General features: G+C 38.2%; 1 protein-coding gene across 1 annotated transcript; it reads left to right on the plus strand.

The window, feature by feature from the left end:
• The first annotated feature begins 463 nt into the window (after positions 1–463).
• On the plus strand, positions 464–1,516 carry LOC111897461 (uncharacterized). Its single transcript, XM_023893423.1, has one exon. It carries the CDS (start codon positions 464–466, stop codon positions 1,514–1,516), a length of 1,053 nt encoding a protein of 350 aa, XP_023749191.1.
• The last annotated feature ends 21,024 nt before the right edge of the window (positions 1,517–22,540 follow it).

The following is a 22,540-nucleotide window of genomic DNA, read 5'->3' on the forward strand; positions in this document are numbered from 1 at the left end:
CAATCTATCAATGATGTCGACTTGTGCTCCTTCATGTGCATTCAGCATCTATTAGTTTATTCTTAACCGTAATTTTACATCAAAAAACTGATTCATATTAGCTTTAAAGATAACGCATTAACATTACTTGAGAACAAGTAATAAAGTTATTATATGAATATCTGATTTATATGAATTTTGTATTTTGCTTCTGATTACAAGAAACATTGAGATATGAAAAAACATTTTTACCATGTGGCTAAATACTTGATCTACCCTTTCTTTATTAATAGCATTCATCTGTAGAACTGCTGATTAGATTTTATATGCTGTAGTTTGTAGATATTTTGTGTTTGTTTTCGTATGCAGATTCTGTTAATTTATGTGCACGTTTTCTCTTTGTTTACAAGTTTTGTATGATTATGTGCAATTTGCATTTTACCAAAGAATGTTTATTTTGTCTTTTGCAAGCTTAGGAATGACTATGACTAGAAACCAGAATGATGATGGTGCATCTAGCAGTAAGACTATCAACACTGATGATGTGGGATCTTGGTCATACCTTAATCATGATGTGCTTTTATTAGTTATGATGCAACTGGGAGTCATCGATTTTCTTGCATTTAGTGGTGTTTGTAAGTCATGGAGATCAATAGCACTCAGTAACAGGAAAAGTTTTATGGCGTCCAAACCACCAATGCTGATGTGGATCCCTCCCCGGAGTAATAATAAGGATAAAATATTCTGCCTAGAGGACTATAAAAGAAGAACGTTCAAAACCGCACTAACACATTCTGCTGGAATGTACTGTATTAGATTAACTTGTGGATACTTGATCTTGTTCAGGATAAAAACAAAGGACTTCTGGCTTGTGAATCCTATCACTAGACGTGAACTTAATTTCCCTCCTGCTCCTGATGATTACATCACTTCTGTTCTTGTCTTTTCACCTTCAATATCTAAGTTTGTGCTTGTTATGTTTGCAAAGAAGCAAATATGGTTTTCTATAGAGGATGAGGGAGCATGGAATTGTGTTTCCTCCACTTTCGACTTCACCAATTATAAGGATTTACATGTTTTTAAGGGGAAGATATATACTTTAAACTCTTATAATTATCATTTATGTGAACTCACACTCAATCCTGAGCCCAGAGTGATGTTACTCGAAACCAAGATTCTTCTGGATGAGCCCGAGCACGAGTCAGACATATTTTTTCCACAGCTTGTAAGTTGCGGTGAAAACCTTTATGTGACGGTAAGCTCAGCATATGCAGATGTGATCAGTGTTTATAAACTAGACTCTGGCAAAATGGAATGGGTTCCTTTTCAAGATACAGGAGAGGAACATGGTTTCTTTATGAGTCAAGCGGGTCATAATGCTGCTGTTAAACCAGAGTTGTGGGTCGAGCCTTGGTCACAGTACCCGAGATCTTATGTTACTGATGGAGGTGGACATGGCAGGTTTTTTCCAGCAGATGAGTGGTGGTATTTCCCACATGATTGTTTGAATGTTAATCTCTTAGATGAGTCATCATGACATGTTATCACTCTAACCTTTTTTGCATTTGTTGAGAACCATCGATAGTGAATTTTGATTTTGCGATTTACGTTTTTGTTTTAATCCTTGTCCTTTGCTTTGAGATGTGTGGCTAATGCATATGGTTTTATTTATATACAATTTTCATGAGTTTTATCTCTTTGCTTTTTTTATGATTGAGATGATGATGCCTTTTTATGGGTGCGGTATTATAATCATTTCCTTTGATATCTGCTAAAATTCTCTTCACTTTTAGAACCCCTTAGATTATTAATGCACCATGGTCAATGCCAACCACGGCTAGCCACTAGAATTTCTTCCTTTTTATTGTAGTTTAGACATAACGTATTGGAGAATTTGAAGTTAAGTGTAAAAGTAGATGTTGTTTTGGTGCTTACATCCAATTTGGTTGGGTATGTTGACTTTTGGATTGGGTCGTACCTAAAACAACTTAGTAAACTAGATTGTTGATTGGTTTCTTTTCAAAAATGAGAACCTGAATTAAAAAAACAAACAAACAAATATATATATATATATATATATATATATATATATATATATATATATATATATATATATATATATATATATATATATATATATATATATATATATATATATATATATAAGTCAAGATCAAATAAGAAGGAAAATTTTGGTAGGAAAGTAAGAAGTTTTTTTTCTACATATTTTTTTAGCGAACAAACAAAATGAATCATCACATGATTCATTTGTAAGATGATTCACAAGAAAAAATTCTCAAAAAAACATGTTGATGATTCATTTATACAATGATTTTGTTGTTATTCACTAAATTTGTCATAAAAATGAATATTTTCTAAATTTACTTAAAAATGAATCATTAAGATGTTTTTTTGAAATTTTTTTCTTGTGAATCATCTTACAAATGAATCATCTAGTGATTCATTTATTTTGTTCGTCAAAAAAAATATATACAAAAGAAACTTCTTACCTTCCTACAAAAAAATATTTCTTACCGGATCTATATATATATATATATATATATATATATATATATATATATATATATATATATATATATATATATATATATATATGATGTTGGTGATTTTATATCACTAATATTATTTAAGTGTAATGGGGTTAATTTGTTGATCAATGTCACTTTGACAATTATCAAACAAATTAGTATGGTGCGGAGTGCACATTTGTTTGATTTTGATATTGTTGAAAGTATACTGCTATTTAGGGGCGAAGCCCCTGAACTGACGGGGATCGGGGGCAGCGCCCCTAGGAGCGGGGTCCAAGGGGCAGAGCCCCTGGCTGGGGTCATGCTGTGATCCATTTATAGACCCGTTTTATGGTAGTTTATGACAGGTAATATGACCATTTTTGGACAGGAAGTTATTTATATATAACTACCATCTGGCAGTTTTAAGACAGAAAGTTAGTTTTCTGTTATATGATCAATTTCGGATTCTCTTTTGGGTACAGATTCATAACATCTTCTTCATTCTATATTCTAGAAAAATAGTGAGTTTCATCTGATTAGAAATTTTGAGTGTACCCTCGAAATGCTTTAATCTGAAAGTGTTTCACAACTCTCACTGATCCAAGTATATATATATATATATATATATATATATATATATATATATATATATATATATATATATATATATATATATATAACCCGAAATTCTAACATATGAGATATATTAAAAAAAGTCCATATATTGTCAATTTATTAAGACAAAATTGGAAAAATAGTTCATGTATTTTTGTCGAAAATTGTCACTTTGGTCCAAAATAAGTATTTGTTGTAGTTTTGGTCTGATTTTTTTTGTTTGAATATTTAAAATGAAAGATTTCCCCTTCGTATTTTCTTTTTCCATATTTTTAATCACTTTAACATTTTTCTAATTTAAAAAAAAAAAGACAAAAAGAAACCATCTGATCCGTATCCCACCTACTCAACCCACATCTTTCAACACCTATACCTTCTTCCCTTTTATATCTGTTTCCTTCACTACTAGACGATCGTCAGAGCAGTGGCCTTCACTTCCCTACCCCCACCTATTGATCACCACTGGTGTTTTGCGCAGACAATGAGTTTGAAGAGGCGGTGACGACACAAGGCCAAATAATGTTAGGGTTTTGCCATGTTTGTCAAGTTACGACGCTAGATAATGCTAGGGTTTTTGAGTTATAATATTGGTTAACGGTTGCCATCTTCGGTATGTGTTATTCGTCGGATTCAAATCTACATCGTCAAACCTCTTTCGTCACTAACCTCCTGGTTACAAAATCTAGAACAATATTTCTTCATCTTTCACGATCCAGGGAGAAGGTGTTGCTCCTGAAAACGTCGAGATGGTGGTGCTCTAGCGATACTGGCGGTTCTGGTAAGATGGTGGTGGTCTGATAGGTAGTGATGGTCGTGACAGGAGTCAAAGTGGTCAATTTATTAAAGAGTGAGGTGGTTGGGTGGATTAGTAGAAGGGTAGATATATTTTTTTTTGTTTTTTTTAATTAGAAAAGTTGAAAAGTAAATAACATAAATCAAAAAAATAAAACATCAAGGGCATAATCGTCATTTTATTTTCTTTTCAAAAAAAATTTGGACCAGAACCGCAAGAAAAGTAACTTTTTAGACTAGTAGTGATAATCCAAAACTTTTTGGACAAACCTGACAACTTTCAACAAACCACAAGGACTACATTTGCAATTTTGTCGTTTATTAATTATAATAACTTGTGGTTTCTTTTAACATAAAATGACAAAAGTCATAGGATTTCTTGCATTTAACCCAACAAATTTTCTTTTGCTCCTTAATCTCTTTTCTTGTTGGTTATGAAAATAATAAGAACCCTTTATTTTGTTTCACCGAAATAAGAAGAACATCGTTGTAATCCTTATGGGTGGACGAAGCCAACATAACGTTTTTTGTTAGTTCATAAACGAACTTGTAAGATTATGTTTACAAGAAGGCATCGACATATGAAGGCTTTAACAAATGTTAAATTGGAGGTTATTGTGGCTACTATATGGATGATTTGGAGATATCGAAACTCGCAGTCTTTGAAGGAGACACAACTCGAATGAGCAAGAACTCCATTTTTTATTCTATTATTCTTTATTATTTTTCTTTGTTGTATAACCGAGTGTAACAGCCCGGATTTCCAGGTATCTTTTATTCATGTATTTTTGGTGTTTTATGAGGGGACTCGGCGAGTTGGAGCTCAAACTCGCCGAGTAGGATCGCGGTTCTAGACGCGGGTTCGCGCCTGGACTCGGCGAGTCCAAGGGATGGACTCGGCGAGTCCGCGATGTTTAATGAAACCCTAATTTCCCGGTCCTAAGCCCTATTTAAAGGACCTTATGGCCCTTCATTGCGGCTACCTTGACCTGGAGAGCACCAAAGCGGCTGAGAGTTCTTGTGAGTGAGATAAGAGGCCATTATTCATAAATTTTGTGTGTATTTGCAAGAAAGGAAGGGGGAAATCAAGCTAGGAGAGTTGGGGAGCTTGGATCTACTTCCATTTCGTCAGAGGAAGCTCATTGAGGTATCATTCAGAGCTTATTCTCGTATTTTTGTTGATATGGTCAAATCTAGGGTTTCTTCATGCCTTGTTTGCCTTGTATTTGGAGTGTGAGAGGTCCCATGGGGATATGGTACCTAGATCTGGACCTTAGCAGGTCCAGAGAGTCCCAAATGCCATGCTTTGTGTCCTCCTTTTGGGTTTGGAGACTAGGGTTGCCATCTTAGAGGTCATTTCTCCAAAAAGAGCCTTGTAGGTGTTGCATGGTAGCCAAGACTGTGACTTTACGTGATGAATGAGCTTAGGAGGGCCAGATCTATGAGTTGATGGAACGGATCTGACCTCAGAAGCGAGATTGAGTTGATGCATGGCATGGACTTGCCGATTCTGAAGAACAGACTCGGCGAGTAGCATGAAGATTGTCCTTAACCACTCAGCGGGTGGTCTTGCCGAGTTAAGGGTTGACTCAGTGAGTTAGGGAGATTTAGAGAGGGTTGACAGGTGGACTGAGTCGAGCTGGAACTCGCCGAGTTGTTCTTGAGACTCGGCGAGTTGAGTCGTGGTGGCCCCGCGATTCATGCCAGGTGGGACTCGTCGAGTTGGGGGTGTACTCGACGTGTCAGGAGGGGATCCTAGAGAGTCAGTGAACACGTATAGAGTCGCCGAGTCGCCATAGTGCACTCGCCGAGTCCGGACAAAGTTGACCATTGACTGTTGACTAGAGTTGACCAGTGTTGACTTGATAGGGGTAGTCAACCTTAGTGGTAAAAGTGTTAATTAGAGATATATGATGTTATAGGAGGATTATAGCTCGGAGGATCGAGCACGAGTGATTTCCGGGATTCGTGAGTTATCGAGATATACGAGGTGAGTCTTCTCACTATACTTTACCTTGAGTAGGTAATTAGAGTTATGTGACAGAGTATTTGTATGCTATATGTATGTTATGTGTTGTACTGCATTATTTCTATGTGATTTATGCTGTGCATGTTTATAGAGTTGGAACCGGAAGGTTCCCAGAGTTAGAACCAGTGGGTTCACAGAGTAGGGTCTACAGACCCACAGAGTTATAGCCTCAAGTGGCTAATATGTGTTATGTGTGGTATATTGGGAACTCATTAAGCTTTGTGCTTACAGTGTTAGTGTTGTTTGTTTCAGGTACTAGTGATGACCGTGGGAAGGCGCCGACTTGATCTGTACACACGCATGAGATTTTTATGATATGTGATCTTGGGATTTTGTATGATATGGATTGGAGTTTTAAACTTGATGTTTTATGGAAATCAAATGAAATTTTTTTTATATTATGTGAAAAATTATTTTGAAATTCACGGTATTACAATTTGGTATCAGAGCCTTGGTTTGAGGGATTCGAGTACACCTTCGGGCATATTTGAACTCAAACTGAGGATTTGAGAAGTATTTTCAAAAAGAGTAAAAGATTTTGGAGAAACGCAGAGCAGAGTGTGTGTACGATCGGTCCACGCCCGAACGGTGATTTTCCAAAATACCCTCATGTTATGTGCTATTGATATTGATATGATGTATTCGCATGCTAGAGTAGGCTAAGTATTCCTATTAGGACTAGAGTGGCCTGATTTGTGATGCCTTAGCCTAGGAAGAGGTGAGCTACTACGAGATGCTTGAGAGTGAGTAGGTAGCAGCGAGGGGCTTATGAGAGATCTATTAGAGAGTAGCCTGTGCATGATAGAGTTCATGGAATTTGGGATCCGAAGAGGAGGACTTGGGGTGTATTCTGATACGGTGCGGACAGTAGTATTGGGCCCGTACTACTGAAAGCACCGGAGCGGTGTACAACCCAAGTAAGAATCTTTGGAATACCAAGGATCAAGGAGAGATGAGTTGTCGAGTGTGAGTATGCTGGGATGGATTCTAATTTATCGTATGTTGTATTTCAGAGGTACATCATGGTGAGGACACGTTTGATGCCTGAGAGCAGTGATACCAGTGATGAGGAGATCCGTTGGATCATCCACGAGGAGGTGGCTGCGGCCATCAGGGCAGAGATACCAGAGATGTTCGGGTCTATTAAGACCACGCTGATTGAGACTTTTGACGAGCGTTATGCCGCTCTTTCTGAGGATGCTGTTGCAGCGGCCACCACAACTATTGCTGCCGCTAGGCCGCAAGGTGGTGATGCGTTGCTGTTCCAGGAGTTCAGCAACACAAAACCACCAGAGTTTGATGGGACCCAGGACCCGATGGCAGCTATGAGGTGGATTTCTGACATAGAGGGGTGTTTCTTCACTTGCTCATCTCCTGAGCATTTGAAGGTTCGGTTCGCGCTGAACCAGCTTCGCTTGGGAGCGAAGGACTGGTGGAAGTTTGTGACGGCACACTTTACGCCTGCTGAGCTTGCGGCAGTGACCTGGGAGAGGTTCACTGCCATGTTCCGAGATGAGTATGTTCCCCAGGTGGAGAGGGGGCGTTTGGCCCAGGAGTTTCTGACCCTCAAGCAGGGTACTGAGTTGGTTACAGCGATCACCAGGATGTTCCATGAGAGAGCGATGTTCTGCCCTGAACACGTGTCCACCGAGCAGGCACGTATGAGCCGATATCTGAGTATCTTGAGGCGAGACATTCGGGAGTTCACGGCGAACTCCTCGTACCGGACATTTTTTGAGCTTCAGGAAAATGCCCGGAAGAGGGAGATTAAGCTAGAGACTCAGGCCAGGGAGGAGGCGGAGTCTCAGGGGAGGGATCGGCGACCGGCACAGTCTCAGCCAGCAGCCAAGCGGGCCAAGCCCGCTGATCCCAAACCAGGGAGCCAGAAGGGCCGCACTTGTGGGAAGTGTGGCAAGGGTCATGATGGAGTTTGTAGAGCGGGATCTTGCTACAAGTGTGGCAAGGAGGGGCACATGGCCAAGGACTGCCCCAAGGGGTTTGCGGTGTGTTTTTACTGCAATCAGACCGGACACCAGAAGGCAGAGTGTCCGCAGTTGCGAGGATCATCTCAGGGAGCACCTTAGGGATCTGCCCCTGCCGCCATCAGAGCTACAGAGAGTCGGCCAGTGAAGGCCGAGGCGCCGAGGGCACGATGGAGAGCTTTTCAGCTGACCGCGGAGGAGGTCCATGTAGTGCCCCACGTCGTGGCTGGTATGTATTCTTTCGTGTATTTATTTTGATGATGAGATATTATGCTTATATTATGTTGTGCGTTGGTACTTTTCTTGTGAATTTTGTACCTGCCTTGGTGTTATTTGACTCGGGTGCGAGTCGGTCTTTTGTATCTTTGGCCTTTAGTCAGCATATCGTTGTTAGTCGTGAGGCGTTGAGTCGGCTTCTGAGAGTGTCCATAGCTGATGAGAGGGTGATATATGTCATGGAGGTTCTCCGAGGGTGCGTAGTCGAGATTTTCGGTGTTGAGTTCCCGATTGATCTAGTTCCTATTGCGATGGGTGATGTCTGTGTCATTGTGGGCATGGACTGGTTGAGCTGATTCGGTGCGGTTATCGATTGCGAGCGGCAGCTGGTGACCATACGAGACCCTAGTGGGGGAGTTCTTTCGGTGTACGGCGAGGGTACACGTTCAGGATCAGCGTTTTGTTTGGCCGCTAGGGCGAGACAATGTCTACATCAGGGCTATAAGGGTTTTGTGGCGTATGTGATGGATACGCGAGTGGATTCCGAGAGGCCGAGTTCAGTTGAGGAGGTTCCGGTGGTGCGTGAGTTCCCGGATGTATTTCCCGAGGAGTTGTCAGGTGTGCCTCCTGTGAGGCAAGTGGAGTTCAATATCGATTTGGTTCCGGGGGCCGCGCCTATCGCTAAGGTGCCCTATTGTCTTGCACCTCCAGAGATGCAGGAGTTATCCTCGCAGCTTCAGGAGCTGCTGGGAAAGGGGTTTATTCGGCCGAGCAGCTCGCCGTGGGGAGCACCTATCCTGTTTGTCAAGAAGAAGGATGGTTCACATCGGATGTTCATTGATTACCGGGAGTTGAACAAGCTGACGGTCAAGAACCGTTACCTATTGCCGAGGATCGACGATTTGTTTGATCAGTTGCAGGGAGCATCTTGGTTCTCCAAGATCGATTTGAGGTCTGGATATCATCAGGTGAGGGTGCGGGATGAGGACGTCCAGAAGACAACGTTCAGGACGCGTTATGGGCATTACGAGTTTGTGGTGATGCCTTTTGGGCTCACCAATGCCCCGACAGTGTTCATGGATCTCATGAACCGAGTGTGTAGGCCGATGCTGGATCGGTCAATGATTGTATTTATCGACGACATTCTGGTATATTCGAGATCTAAAGAGCAGCATGAGGAGCATTTGAGAGAGATTCTCGGAGTTCTGAGATCGGAGAGGCTTTATGCCAAATTCTCCAAGTGTGATTTCTGGTTGCGGGAGGTCCAGTTCTTAGGACATCTCGTTAACCAGGAGGGGATATTGGTCGATCCGGCCAAGGTGGAGGCGGTGATGAGTTGGGAGGTGTCGAGGTCACCCTCCGAGATCAGGAGTTTCCTAGGGTTGGTAGGGTATTATTGGAGGTTTATCAAAGATTTCTCTAAGATCGCAGTGCCACTCACCAGAGTGACCCGGAAGGGTGTTGCTTTTTCATAGGGCCCCGAGCAACAGGCCTCCTTTGAGACACTTCGCCAAAGGTTGTGCGAAGCCCCGGTGTTAGCCCTCCCGGAAGGGATGGAGGACTTTGTGGTGTACTGTGATGCATCGATTTTGGGGTTGGGAGCGGTGCTGATGCAGAGAGGGCATGTGATAGCATACGCATCGAGGCAGCTGAAGCCTCATGAGACGAGATATCCCACCCATGATCTACAATTAGGGGAAGTGGTGTTCGCCCTCAAGATTTGGCGTCACTACTTGTATGGGGTTCGGTGTACGATATACACGGACCATAAGAGTTTGAAGTATTTGATGGATCAGCCCAACCTGAATATGCGTCAGAGAAGGTGGTTGGATGTGGTCAAGGATTATGATTGTGAGATCCTGTACCACCCAGGCAAGGCTAATGTGGTAGCCGATGCATTGAGTCGCAGGGCGGAGAGCACCCCGTTGCAGGATGTATGTTTGAGATTGACCGTGATAGCTCCAGTGTTGGACGCCATTCGTGGGGCACAGGCCGAGGCTGTGCGACCTGAGATGCAGAAGAAGGAACGGGTTGTTGGTTTGGTTTCAGAGTTCGTTATCGATGGTCGGGGGCTTATGACATTCCAGGGGCGTATCTGGGTACCGTTTGTGGGAGGAACGCGTACCCTTTTGATGGAAGAGGCGCATCGGTCGAAATTTTCGATCCATCCGGGGGCCATTAAGATGTATATGGATCCGAGAAAGGAGTATTGGTGGCCATGTATGAAGAGGGATGTCGCGTGGTTTGTTGAGAGGTGCTTGACCTGCTGTAGGGTTAAGGCCGAGCACCAGAGGCCGCATGGTAAGTTGCAGCCATTGGAAGTTCCCGAATGGAAATGGGAACATATCACTATAGATTTCATCACCAAATTGCCAAGGACTGCCAGAGGAGTTGATGCAATTTGGGTGATTGTGGACAGATTGACGAAGAGCGCTCACTTCCTTGCTATCAGCGAGAGTTCTTCAGCAGAGAAATTGGCAGAGGTGTATGTGAGGGAAGTGGTATCTCGGCATGGGGTGCCGATCTCGATTGTTTCAGAGCGTGATGTGCGCTTCACTTCCAGATTCTGGAAGATGTTTCATGAGGATTTGGGTACTAGACTGCATTTTAGTACCGCATATCATCCCCAGACAGACGGTCAGAGTGAGCGGACGATTCAGACGCTCGAGGACATGCTCCGGGCATATGTGTTGGATTTCAGGGGTAGCTGGGATGCATATTTGCCCTTGGCAGAGTTTTCCTACAACAACAACCATCATTCGAGCATATGTATGCCAACCTTTGAGCTGTTGTACGGGAGAAGGTGTCGGACCCCCATTTGTTGGGGAGAGGTTGGACAGCGGGTAATGGGCAGTACAAAGATCATGCTTCAGACATCAGAGCAGATCCAGCAGGTCAGACAGAGGTTGTTGACCGCTCAGAGCCGACAGAAGAGTTACGCAGACAGGCGCCGGTCCGAGCTTGAGTTCCAGGTCGGCGACCTTGTACTCCTGAAGGTCTCTCCTTGGAAAGGAGTGATTCGATTCAGGAAGAGGGGCAAGTTGGGGCCCCGATATATTGGTCCTTTCCGTGTGATCGCGAGGGTAGGCCGGGTAGCCTATCGTTTGGATTTGCCAGCAGAGTTGGGGCAGATTCACGACACTTTTCATGTGTCGCAGCTGAGGAAGTGTATAGCCGACGAGTCGGCGGTGGTTCCATTAGAGGATATTCAGGTGGATGCGAGCCTGAATTATGCTGAGAGACCAGTGGCAATAAGAGATCGGAAAGTCAAGGTTCTGAGGAACAAGGAGGTACCCCTGGTGTTGGTTTAGTGGCAGCATCGAAAGGGGTCAGAGATGACCTGGGAGCCGGAGCGTGAGATGCATGAGCAGCATCCAGAGCTATTTGCAGAGCGAGACTTCGAGGGCGAACTCTAGTTCTAGTGGGGGAGAATTGTAACAGCCCGGATTTCCAGGTATCTTTTATTCATGTATTTTTGGTGTTTTGTGAGGGGACTCGGCGAGTTGGAGCTCAAACTCGCCGAGTAGGATCGCGGTTCTGGACGCGGGTTCGCGCCTGGACTCGGCGAGTCCGCGATGTTTAATGAAACCCTAATTTCCCGGTCCTAAGCCCTATTTAAAGGACCTTATGGCCCTTCATTGCGGCTACCTTGACCTGGAGAGCACCAAAGCGGCTGAGAGTTCTTGTGAGTGAGATAAGAGGCCATTATTCATAAATTTTGTGTGTATTTGCAAGAAAGGAAGGGGGAAATCAAGCTAGGAGAGTTGGGGAGCTTGGATCTACTTCCATTTCGTCAGAGGAAGCTCATTGAGGTATCATTCAGAGCTTATTCTCGTATTTTTGTTGATATGGTCAAATCTAGGGTTTCTTCATGCCTTGTTTGCCTTGTATTTGGAGTGTGAGAGGTCCCATGGGGATATGGTACCTAGATCTGGACCTTAGCAGGTCCAGAGAGTCCCAAATGCCATGCTTTGTGTCCTCCTTTTGGGTTTGGAGACTAGGGTTGCCATCTTAGAGGTCATTTCTCCAAAAAGAGCCTTGTAGGTGTTGCATGGTAGCCAAGACTGTGACTTTACGTGATGAATGAGCTTAGGAGGGCCAGATCTATGAGTTGATGGAGCGGATCTGACCTCAGAAGCGAGATTGAGTTGATGCATGGCATGGACTCGCCGAGTCCGAAGAACAGACTCGACGAGTAGCATGAAGATTGTCCTTAACCACTCAGCGAGTGGTCTTGCCGAGTTAAGGGTTGACTCAGTGAGTTAGGGAGAGTTGACAGGTGGACTGAGTCGAGCTGGAACTCGTCGAGTTGTTCTTGAGACTCGGCGAGTTGAGTCGTGGTGGCCCCGCGATTCATGCCAGGTGGGTCTCGTCGAGTTGGGGGTGTACTCGACATGTCAGGAGGGGATCCTAGAGAGTCAGTGAACACGTATAGACTCGCCGAGTCCGGACAAAGTTGACCGTTGACTGTTGACCAGAGTTGACCAGTGTTGACTTGATAGGGGTAATCAACCTTAGTGGTAAAAGTGTTAATTAGAGATATATGATGTTATAGGAGGATTATAGCTCGGAGGATCGAGCACGAGTGATTTCCGGGATTCGCGAGTTATCGAGATATACGAGGTGAGTCTTCTCACTATACTTTACCTTGAGTAGGTAATTAGAGTTATGTGACAGAGTATTTGTATGGTATATGTATGTTATGTGTTGTACTGCATTATTTCTATGTGAATTATGTTGTGCATGTTTATAGAGTTGGAACTGGAAGGTTCCCAGAGTTAGAACTAGTGGGTTCACAGAGTAGGGTCTACAGACCCACGGAGTTATAGCCTCGAGTGGCTAATATGTGTTATGTGTGGTATATTGGGAACTCACTACGCTTTGTGCTTACAGTGTTAGTGTTGTTTGTTTCAGGTACTAGTGATGACCGTGGGAAGGCGCCGGCTTGATCTATACACACGCATGGGATTTTTATGATATGTGATCTTGGGATTTTGTATGATATGGATTGGAGTTTTAAACTTGATGTTTTATGGAAATCAAATGAAAATGTTTTTATATTATACGAAAAATTATTTTGAAATTCACGGTGTTACACCGAGTTTCCAATTTTGATATAAATTGGAATGCTTTGATGATTTGCCCCTTGTAAATGTATTTTTATTTCTCTTAGCAATTCGCTAGAGCGTGTCTATAAAATTTGCTGCCGTTTAAGAAAAAAAAAAGAGGCATCAACATAACGTTTTTTGTTAGTTCATAAACGAACATTTTTACCATGAGGCTCATATACCCTTTCGTTGTTAAGAGCATTCATCTCTTGAAGGCACGTTATAAATAATCCCAAACAAAGACGTATGGTAGCATTTGGTATGGGATACATGCTTAGACATTACATAACAAGTCTCTTTTAACTTGCGTTTGGTATGACACAACATGAACAATATAAAAGAATGGTGATATTGGTTCTAAATGTGATCTTATGAACCAGGCTAATTACATAATAAAAATATTTTGCATGCCTTAAGCTTTGATGTTAGTTATGAATGCATAATTCCACTTGAGATACATTATTCATGGAAGGAAATATCTCACCAACACCACCCAATATGGTGATAAATGATGAATTCTATGGGGAGATTAAAGTTTGCCTCGAATTCATTCCAAATCTTAGTCATTTTGCTTGTCATCAACGAGCATGGTGTTTGTTTGCCTCATCTCTCTCTCTCTCTCTCTCTCTCTCGTGATGAGCGAGGTTTTTGTTTGTCAAAGACCCGATAGCAAGGAGAGGAGTTAAAATCGGAGCTCATTTGATTGGGAAACGTCACTTAGGTTGGTTTAGTTGATTTGATTATCTTTTTATGTTTCATGAAATACATTCTGTATCGTTAACCAATTTGAATTTCGTTTGTTGTGTTGAGTGTCCATGTTACTTGAATTGTTTTGATGATCATTTGGTTTTTAAGCTTTTTTGATCAATATGGGTTATGATTGTTGGATAATTGATGTTTTAGCTTCATGTGGTTCTGATTGCAGAAGGCATCGACATAACACTTTTTGTTGGTTCACAAACGAACATTTTTACCATAAGGCTGATATACCCTTTCTTGTAGAACAGCTAATCAGATTGTATATACTGTTCATCCCTTGCTTGTTTTTATCCTTTTTTCTGTTTACCAATCTTATATGATTATGTGGAAATTTTCATTTACCAACAATGTCTGTTTTGTCTATTGCAAGTGTAGGAGTGGCTACGACAAGGAGACTGAGCAGAAACCATAATCATGAGTTATGATGATGAATCTAGCAGTATGACTATCAAAACTGATGATGTGGGACCTTTGTCGTATCTCAACCATGATGTGCTTTCGTTAGTTGTGATGAAACTGGGAGTTGTTGATTTTGTTGCATTCAGTGGAGTTTGCAAGTCATGGAGATCTGTAGCACTTGGTAACTGGAGAAGATTTATGGTCTCCAAACCACCAATGCTGATGAATATCTCTGATAGTGATAATAAGGATTGGCAATTCTGCCTAGAGGACCATGAACGAAGAAAGTTCAAAACCACACTAACACATTCTGCTGGAATGTGCAATTATGGATTTACTTGTGGTTACTTGATCTTGTTGAGGATTCAAACCAATAAAGACTTCTGGCTTGTGAATCCAATCACTAGACATGAACTTTTTTTCCCTCCTGCCCCTTGGGAGTTTGATTATGTATCAGGCGTCGCTTCTGTCCTTGTATTTTCACATTCAATATCTAAACTGGTGTGTGTTATGTTAGCCAAGAAGCAAATATGGTTTTCTATAGCGGATGAGGGAGCATGGAATCGTGTCTCAACTTTCGACTTAAAGTTTTATAAGGATTTACATGTTTTTAAGGGGAAGATATATACTTTAAACTATAAGAATTATCATTTATGTGAACTCACACTCAATCCTGAGCCCAAAGTGACGTTACTCAAAACCAAGCATCTTGTGTTAGATAAGGATCTATTTTTCCCGCAGCTTGGAAGTTGTGGTGAAAACCTTTATATGATGGATTGCTCAATATGTGATAATGTGATCAATGTTTATAAACTAGACTTTGGTGAAATGGAATGGGTGCCTTTTCAAGATACAGGAGAGGAACATGGTTTCTTTGTGGGCTACGTTTTTGATCATATTGATGCTGTAAAACAAGAGTTGTGGGCTGACTCTTGGTCACACTACCCAAGATATGATGTTGGTAATGGAGGTGGACATGGTAGATATTTTCCTGAAAGTGAGGGGTGGTATTTCCCGCATGAATGTTTGAATGTTAATCTCTTAGACGAGTCATGACTTTTTACCACTCTTATGATCTATTGATCTTTGCATATGTTGGTACATTTGGTTTTTGCAATTTGTGTTTTTGTTATCAAGTACACATTCATATATTTTATGTGATCTGGTGCCCTTTGCTTTGAAATGTGTGGCTAATGCATCATGTTTAACTCATACATTGTTTTTTGTTTTATCTTTTAGCCTTTTTATGATTGAGATGATGGTGCCTTTTTATGGATGGGGTGTTACAGTCCTTTTTTCTCGTAGTATTCCTTAATTTTTTGAATTTTGGTCACAAACATATAGCTGTGTGTGGATATATCAAGGAGTGTACTTATTTGTGTAACCATGGTTAATAGTGTTTAAATGTGCTGACTTGTCTTAAGAACTGAATTGACATGTTCTTTTATACAGTTTATGATTTGAAGAGAGAAAAGTCTGTTGAGTACTTGAGTTCCATGCATAAGTATGTGTACAAACTTGCTCATAGTTATGGTTGTTATCAAATTATCTGGACGTACTTTTGAAAATAAACGGATATCTTGAGCTAAACAACAGACTGAACGTGAGGTAATGCCCTTCACACGTCGTGGTTACTAGAGTATATGCCATGATAAAGGATAACAAAAATAATGTATCTTGGTCAACCTTTCGTAACCTATATAGATATTCATTAATTAGCCTATTTTTGTGTACCAATTAACGTTTATATCTCATACCTTAATTAAGCTTATTTTTGCAGTTGTGTTGTCCATTTTTTTTTCAAAAATAGAAAGAGTGTTTATCTTGTCCATATTGGGGTTGTTCCCGATTAATTTGTTGTGTTTTTGGGGCACCTCAACCACTCGCTGGTGATTTTCTACATTAACCAGTTTAACATCAAGTTTCAATTTTGACCTCTGGTTACAAATTTTAATTTGGGAAAATATCGAATGTTCTTGATTTAATTGGAAAAAATAAAATATAAGTAGTTAACCTGAAAATTTCTCAAAGTAAAATGATATTCTTTTTGTAGTTTTCCATTTTTTATTTGGCCAACGTATTTGATGTTTCAACCATGTTGACCCATAAGCCTACTTTAAAGTTAAAAATCAACATCTTTGAGGTTTTTGACCTTAGTGATACTTAGTATTAGCTGTCATTTTTATGTAGGCAAATTACGCAAGTCTTCCAAAAAAACAAAATTTGGTTATGTTTTAAATTCATTTGTTCTAATTTTGGGAAAACAAATTCTTATCATATGAAACAAACAAGGAACATTAGAGTTATAACTAGGGTGTCTAATAAGAGTAAAACTTTGTTTCCTTTTCTGTTTGTTAAGTTATGTCTGAATAAAGTGTTGTAAATATCAAATGAATGATGAGATGAAATTTACTCTTTGCAGGCATGAGGTGGAGCTTGATGCAGTTGCAAGCCAGTCACTTCAAGATGATAACTTTTTATTAAAGTATAATATTCGAAAGCTTTTGTTAAATTTAAGAAGGGTTATATATTGTGGATTTTGTTATTATTGACTATTATGATATGATGTCTAAATGGTTTAAAAATATGAAAGAAGTGTTTATATTTGTGGGAAGAACATGTTTATATTTATGATATAGGTGCCTGAATGGTTTAACAGGTGAGATTGTCTATATGAATAACTGAAAACTTCATCTTTTTATGGTTTACGAAATCATTTTATTCAAAATCATATTGCACTTTCAATACATTTATCTAAAGCCATGATTTCTTTAAGATTTTGTGCCAAGTGTTTTTGTTGCTTTGTCATTTTAAACATGCTGGTATGATCATTTTATATGTAACATAGTTATACATTACAAATAGCTTTTTGATACACACTCATAATCAAGAAGCTACCAAGTTGATGGCAACAAATCTTTTTTTCCTTTGACATCTGCTGCTTTAAAGAAGGTATTGAATAACAAAGCTTCAACAGAGATCTTTTGAAGCATCCTCAGGGCACTATAAGTAATACTTTTACCCTTGTTTTTTTGTTATGTTCCAAATGGGGGACTTTTTTTGTGGGTTCATTTGTGCTAATGAGCTAATCTATTACGATTATTTTATTATTATTTTAAAAATTAGAGTATACAATCTCTTAGTAAATAAGATTAAAACTAAAATCATCTGGTAGATATTTTTTTTGAAAATACTATACTTCAGTTAATACTTTAGAAAAAATAGCAATGTACTTCAAAATAGGATGCTATAATAAACAACTCAATGTACATTGCTCCAATGCATTGTCTACAAAAAAAATAAACAAATTTATATGTATAATATATCTATAATTGAATAGATTTGTCCACAGTACAGTATTATAATGGTAACAAATGAAATTAGGATGGTATAAAAGAAAGTAAAACCGATCCATTGTTTTTACATCAATCAATCCGACTATCAGACGGGTATAACACGAGTTGTTCTTTTGCTTGAGATTTTAAGTGTCTACTATAGGTCATATGATTATCCAGATGAATTATTTATGGACAACCAGGTACTTATTACCACTTATTACCACATGATAAATAAACTTAAAGGAAAGTGTCCGGATAATTCGAATATTTATTCCCATGTTGCCTCTACATTCGTTTTTGGCGGGCACCTTCAGGCTCCTCTCCATGAGGATAACATGAGATGGGTGTGTGTAGTTTGGTGGACCTCAAATTTTGATTTTGGCAAGATATTTTGTCAAAGTCTCTTAATACATGCAATCGAGTGAACCAGAAGAGTAAACATTGAGTGATATTGTATGACTACTAGTGAAAATGATGAATGTCACGGACAAGAAAAATGAAAAAACAATTTTTATGGCTTATAATAAAATAGTGGGGGCTACAATGTTTTTAATATTTTTAGGAAATAAATTTATGATCATTATTATTTGGTAAATGAGTTTAAAACCACGAGATTTTGTAAATTTGTTAAAAAAAAAAATACTAGCCTTAATCCATACCTTGATAGTTCTAGGTATGTTTACGATTTGCGAATTCAAAACTATTTTTTTTTTCCGGTAAAAAAGCTTAGGTACAAAAACATTCAAAAAAAGAGTCTTATAGGCATATGTGATATCAAATTGATAAGTTAAATAGTACAACTTATCATGTTAGTTTATTAATCGTACCAAGCCTAGATAAGCTGGTAATTAAAATGAAATGCCTTATCCAAAAATTCTTATTCGAGTCAATAAGCAAAATTATTTTGTGTAATGAAACCACTCATACTAGCTATTGAAAGTACCAAAAGACAATAAGTTTATAAACACTTTATAAATCTCAAACAAAGCCTTAAGGTAACGTTTGGTCATGTGAGACATGACTGTACATAACATAACAAGTCTATTTGAGCTTGCGTTTGGTATGGTTGAACATGAACAAGATAAAGAACGGCCATGTTGGTTCTAAATATGATTTTATGGGTGAGGCTAATTACTATAATCTCTTCAAAAATTTGGAACTAAAAAAAAGGTTTGCATGCACTTATCTTTGATTTTGTTTATGAATGTTGAATTCCATTTGATACATTATTCATGGAAGGAAACAGCCCACCAACACCACATAATATAGTGATAAATGATGAATTATGTGGGAAGATTAAAGTTTACCTATAATTCATTCCAAAATTTAGTCACTTTGTTTGTATGCAGCGAGTATGGTCTTTGTTTGCCTCATCTTCTCTCTCTCTCTCTCTCTCTCTCTCTCACACACACACACATTAAAGGTGAGCAGTGTTTTTGTTTGTCTGAGACCAAATATCAAGTAAAGAAGATAAAAGTTGATAGTTTATTTTTTCAATTTTTTTTATTTTTTTTGCTTGTGATATTCACCTGCATAAGAGAGAGAGGGGGGGGGGGGGGAGAGAGAGAGAGAGAGAGAGATGTTGGTTATTTTGATAACCAAAAACATAAATGCGGAAGCATGAACTTTGGATCTTTAAACTCAAATCTGATTAAAAGAAAACTTAAACAATAAATAACGATTACATACCTAATTTCATTATAATCTTCGAATCTGAAGAACTAGGGTTGGGTTTTCCAGTTAATCTAAAGAGCTCTCTCTAGAATCCCTCAGCAAACCCTAAACGAATTTACATGTGTATTTCGTGGTCCTGATTTCTCCTCATCACATGTATATATAGATGGATATATACCCTAATGTGAGAGATGGAAGGGATCTTGAGTCAAACCGAGAACTCAACCCACAAGGTAAGTTAATATTCTATAAATCAGTTCATCAACAATTTATATTTTTACCATAATAATTGGATTTAATAATATATCGTACATATTTATGAAGTGGTCCCATAATTATCCAACAATCTCCCAACGGACCACAAATATATAAATGTACGTATAACTGTATAAGCGCTTTAATGAATGTTATTATAACGTTGGTACCTTTGAACAATCTCGTCCACTAATCATAATAGTATAGGATCAAAGCGGCCTTCGTTACAATTTGTGTAACTAAACCTATCGAGGTCACATATACATATATAACTAACAACATAGATTAAATATGATGTGTTGTTTTAAAATTTAAATAGATTTCCAACGAGTTCCTTTTTTAAGTTGAAGTGAGATCTAACTTCAAATAAGTGCAACTAATAATGGAGTTAACCGAATTCTTAATTCTATACAGAAAAACATAATTGTTGTTAAACAACACATAAAGCACCATAAAACTCCCACTAAAACCAAATATCACACCAACGTGTGCAGTATGCTCGTGAAAGACCCAGGGAGGTAATCCCTTTATGAGCGAATCCGTTTTTATGGAGTTTGTTCATATGTGTTATACATATTTCCATCTTGCACTATTGTATTAATAGAAGGAAACTTGATGTTAATATGCTTTGACTTAATAGAACTTCTGTTATTGGAATATAACATTGCTGAATTATTATCACAACTTTAGTGGTCTTTCAATACCAATAATATGTAGCCTCGTGACAAATTTCCGCAGCCATATTTCATGCTACAAATTATGCTGCCATTATGGAAGAAACTACCTAAGTCTATTCTATGAAATGGCTCATCATGCTAAAATGTAAAAGTATCCTGATATGGATCAGTAACCATTTTGGTATCTAATAAACATATTCTTAATAAAAATGATCTTCAACATATTTGAATTTCCTATAGTTGAGCATAAGGCCTTTTGTTATATATAGATATATCAAAATCCATTTGGTTGCTTTCTTATGTTCCAAACTTGAGTTGCGTAGATATCTGTCCAAGACCAGAAAGATAAATTTACTCCCACTTAATTTGTGATACACAAAATCATCTACTGTATTTACCTCAAAACCAAAAGAGATAATAAATTGATGAAAAATTTGGTACCACACATAGGATATCCAAAGTTGAGGTTGTTGAGTTTGTGTATTCTGAATAGGAGATTGAATAACATCGTCGATCACTAATTCATAATCTGCATACTATTGAAAGAAATAATAGGAATCAAGATTGATTCCTTCTTAAGGACAATGTTTAACCTTGTTTCTCCCCCAAACTCAACATCCTCAAAGAATGTTGCTCTATCCAAAATTGCAAGGTCAATATCCATGCAATTGAGAACTAACATAATACCCTCATTCCACCCCTTAAATTTAATCTCATTGAGTAAATAAATCATAAATGTGATCAATTTTAGCAGATATAATACCATAATTCAAACATAAGCAAATCTATTTTTATGCTCATTAATCCATAATCCGTAATCAATATATTCAATTTATGACATCGTTACAAGGTGTCAACACAACGTTAATATCAAGTCTTTGGACAGTAATACTAACTTGCAAGAGATATCCTTGTTTTAGAGATAAACATTTGACAATAAATCATGTCAATTAACAACTCCCTCTTTGGATGGACTTATTAATCACATGGAACCAAAAAAATCACCACATGTTTATAACCACATATATGTTTATTCGGCCAAATATCAGTCTACCTTTGGGTCGGCTAATACCCGCATTAATAAACGCATAAGCTAAAAATTTTGATAATAAGAATTGACAATATATCATGTCAATTAATAAGCCCCTTTTTGGATTGATTTGTTAATGACATGTAACCGAAAAATTGTCATATATTCATCATCAAACATGTGTTTATCCGGCCAAAGATTAACCTATCTTTGAGTCGATTAATATCCGCATTAATAAACACAAACAATAAAATTTAAATTCTTTTCAAATTAATTTTTACAAAAGAGATCACTTTTGTTATATATTGTGTCAATTAATTTATTTTGAAAATAAATAAAAATGTCATAAATGAAATTTATCAACAGCCTAAAAAAATATTTAATAGACCTTGATAAATTAATGAAACCATATCATAAATTTTATACAATTTTAAAACTGAATAACAAATTAAATATCTCCAAAAAAAAATGTTTCATCTAAAAGTATGGATTACTTTTATGGGTGGAAACCTTATTACAAACAACACAAATAATTATTAAAATTCTATTTAATAATCCTTATCCTTATTAAGAATTAATAAAACCAAAATTTGCTAATGACATGAAAACATCCATGACAAATCATCCCACAGTTTGAGTATGTGTCTGCAATCCAATTTCTAGCTAATACCCAAAAAAATAAAAGTAATAATCTTCCTATCTAATAAAATAATAGTTTTATTCTCCTTTTGACATGTGTCATCTTATTAGGGCTTTTAATTAATGCATATTTTATTCTTCTTTTGTCATGTGTCACCACATTATATCTCCTAATTAATGCATGTCATTTGTAACCTATTGATTTTCCATTTCAAATTTCAAATTTTAAATTTCTCACTTTAATTACATTAAATTAATAACATTATAATAAATATTAAAATAAACTTAATACAAATTGTAAAGTGATATAATTTCACGTATTTATTTAATAATTTTTAATTTTTATTTTAGAAGTTTAATTAAATGTATAACCGTGGATCTCACGGATTATAAACTAGTACTAATAATAAAAAACTACCATGTGTGATATTTTTAACAGTTTTGGGAGTTGCAGAAGCATTACCTTAATATTAAAATAATATCTAAAAATAAAGGTGAGTACATGATAATCACCATA

The sequence above is a fragment of the Lactuca sativa genome, chromosome 2 (genome assembly GCF_002870075.4).
Source record: "Lactuca sativa cultivar Salinas chromosome 2, Lsat_Salinas_v11, whole genome shotgun sequence".
Classification (NCBI taxonomy): Eukaryota; Viridiplantae; Streptophyta; class Magnoliopsida; order Asterales; family Asteraceae; genus Lactuca; species Lactuca sativa.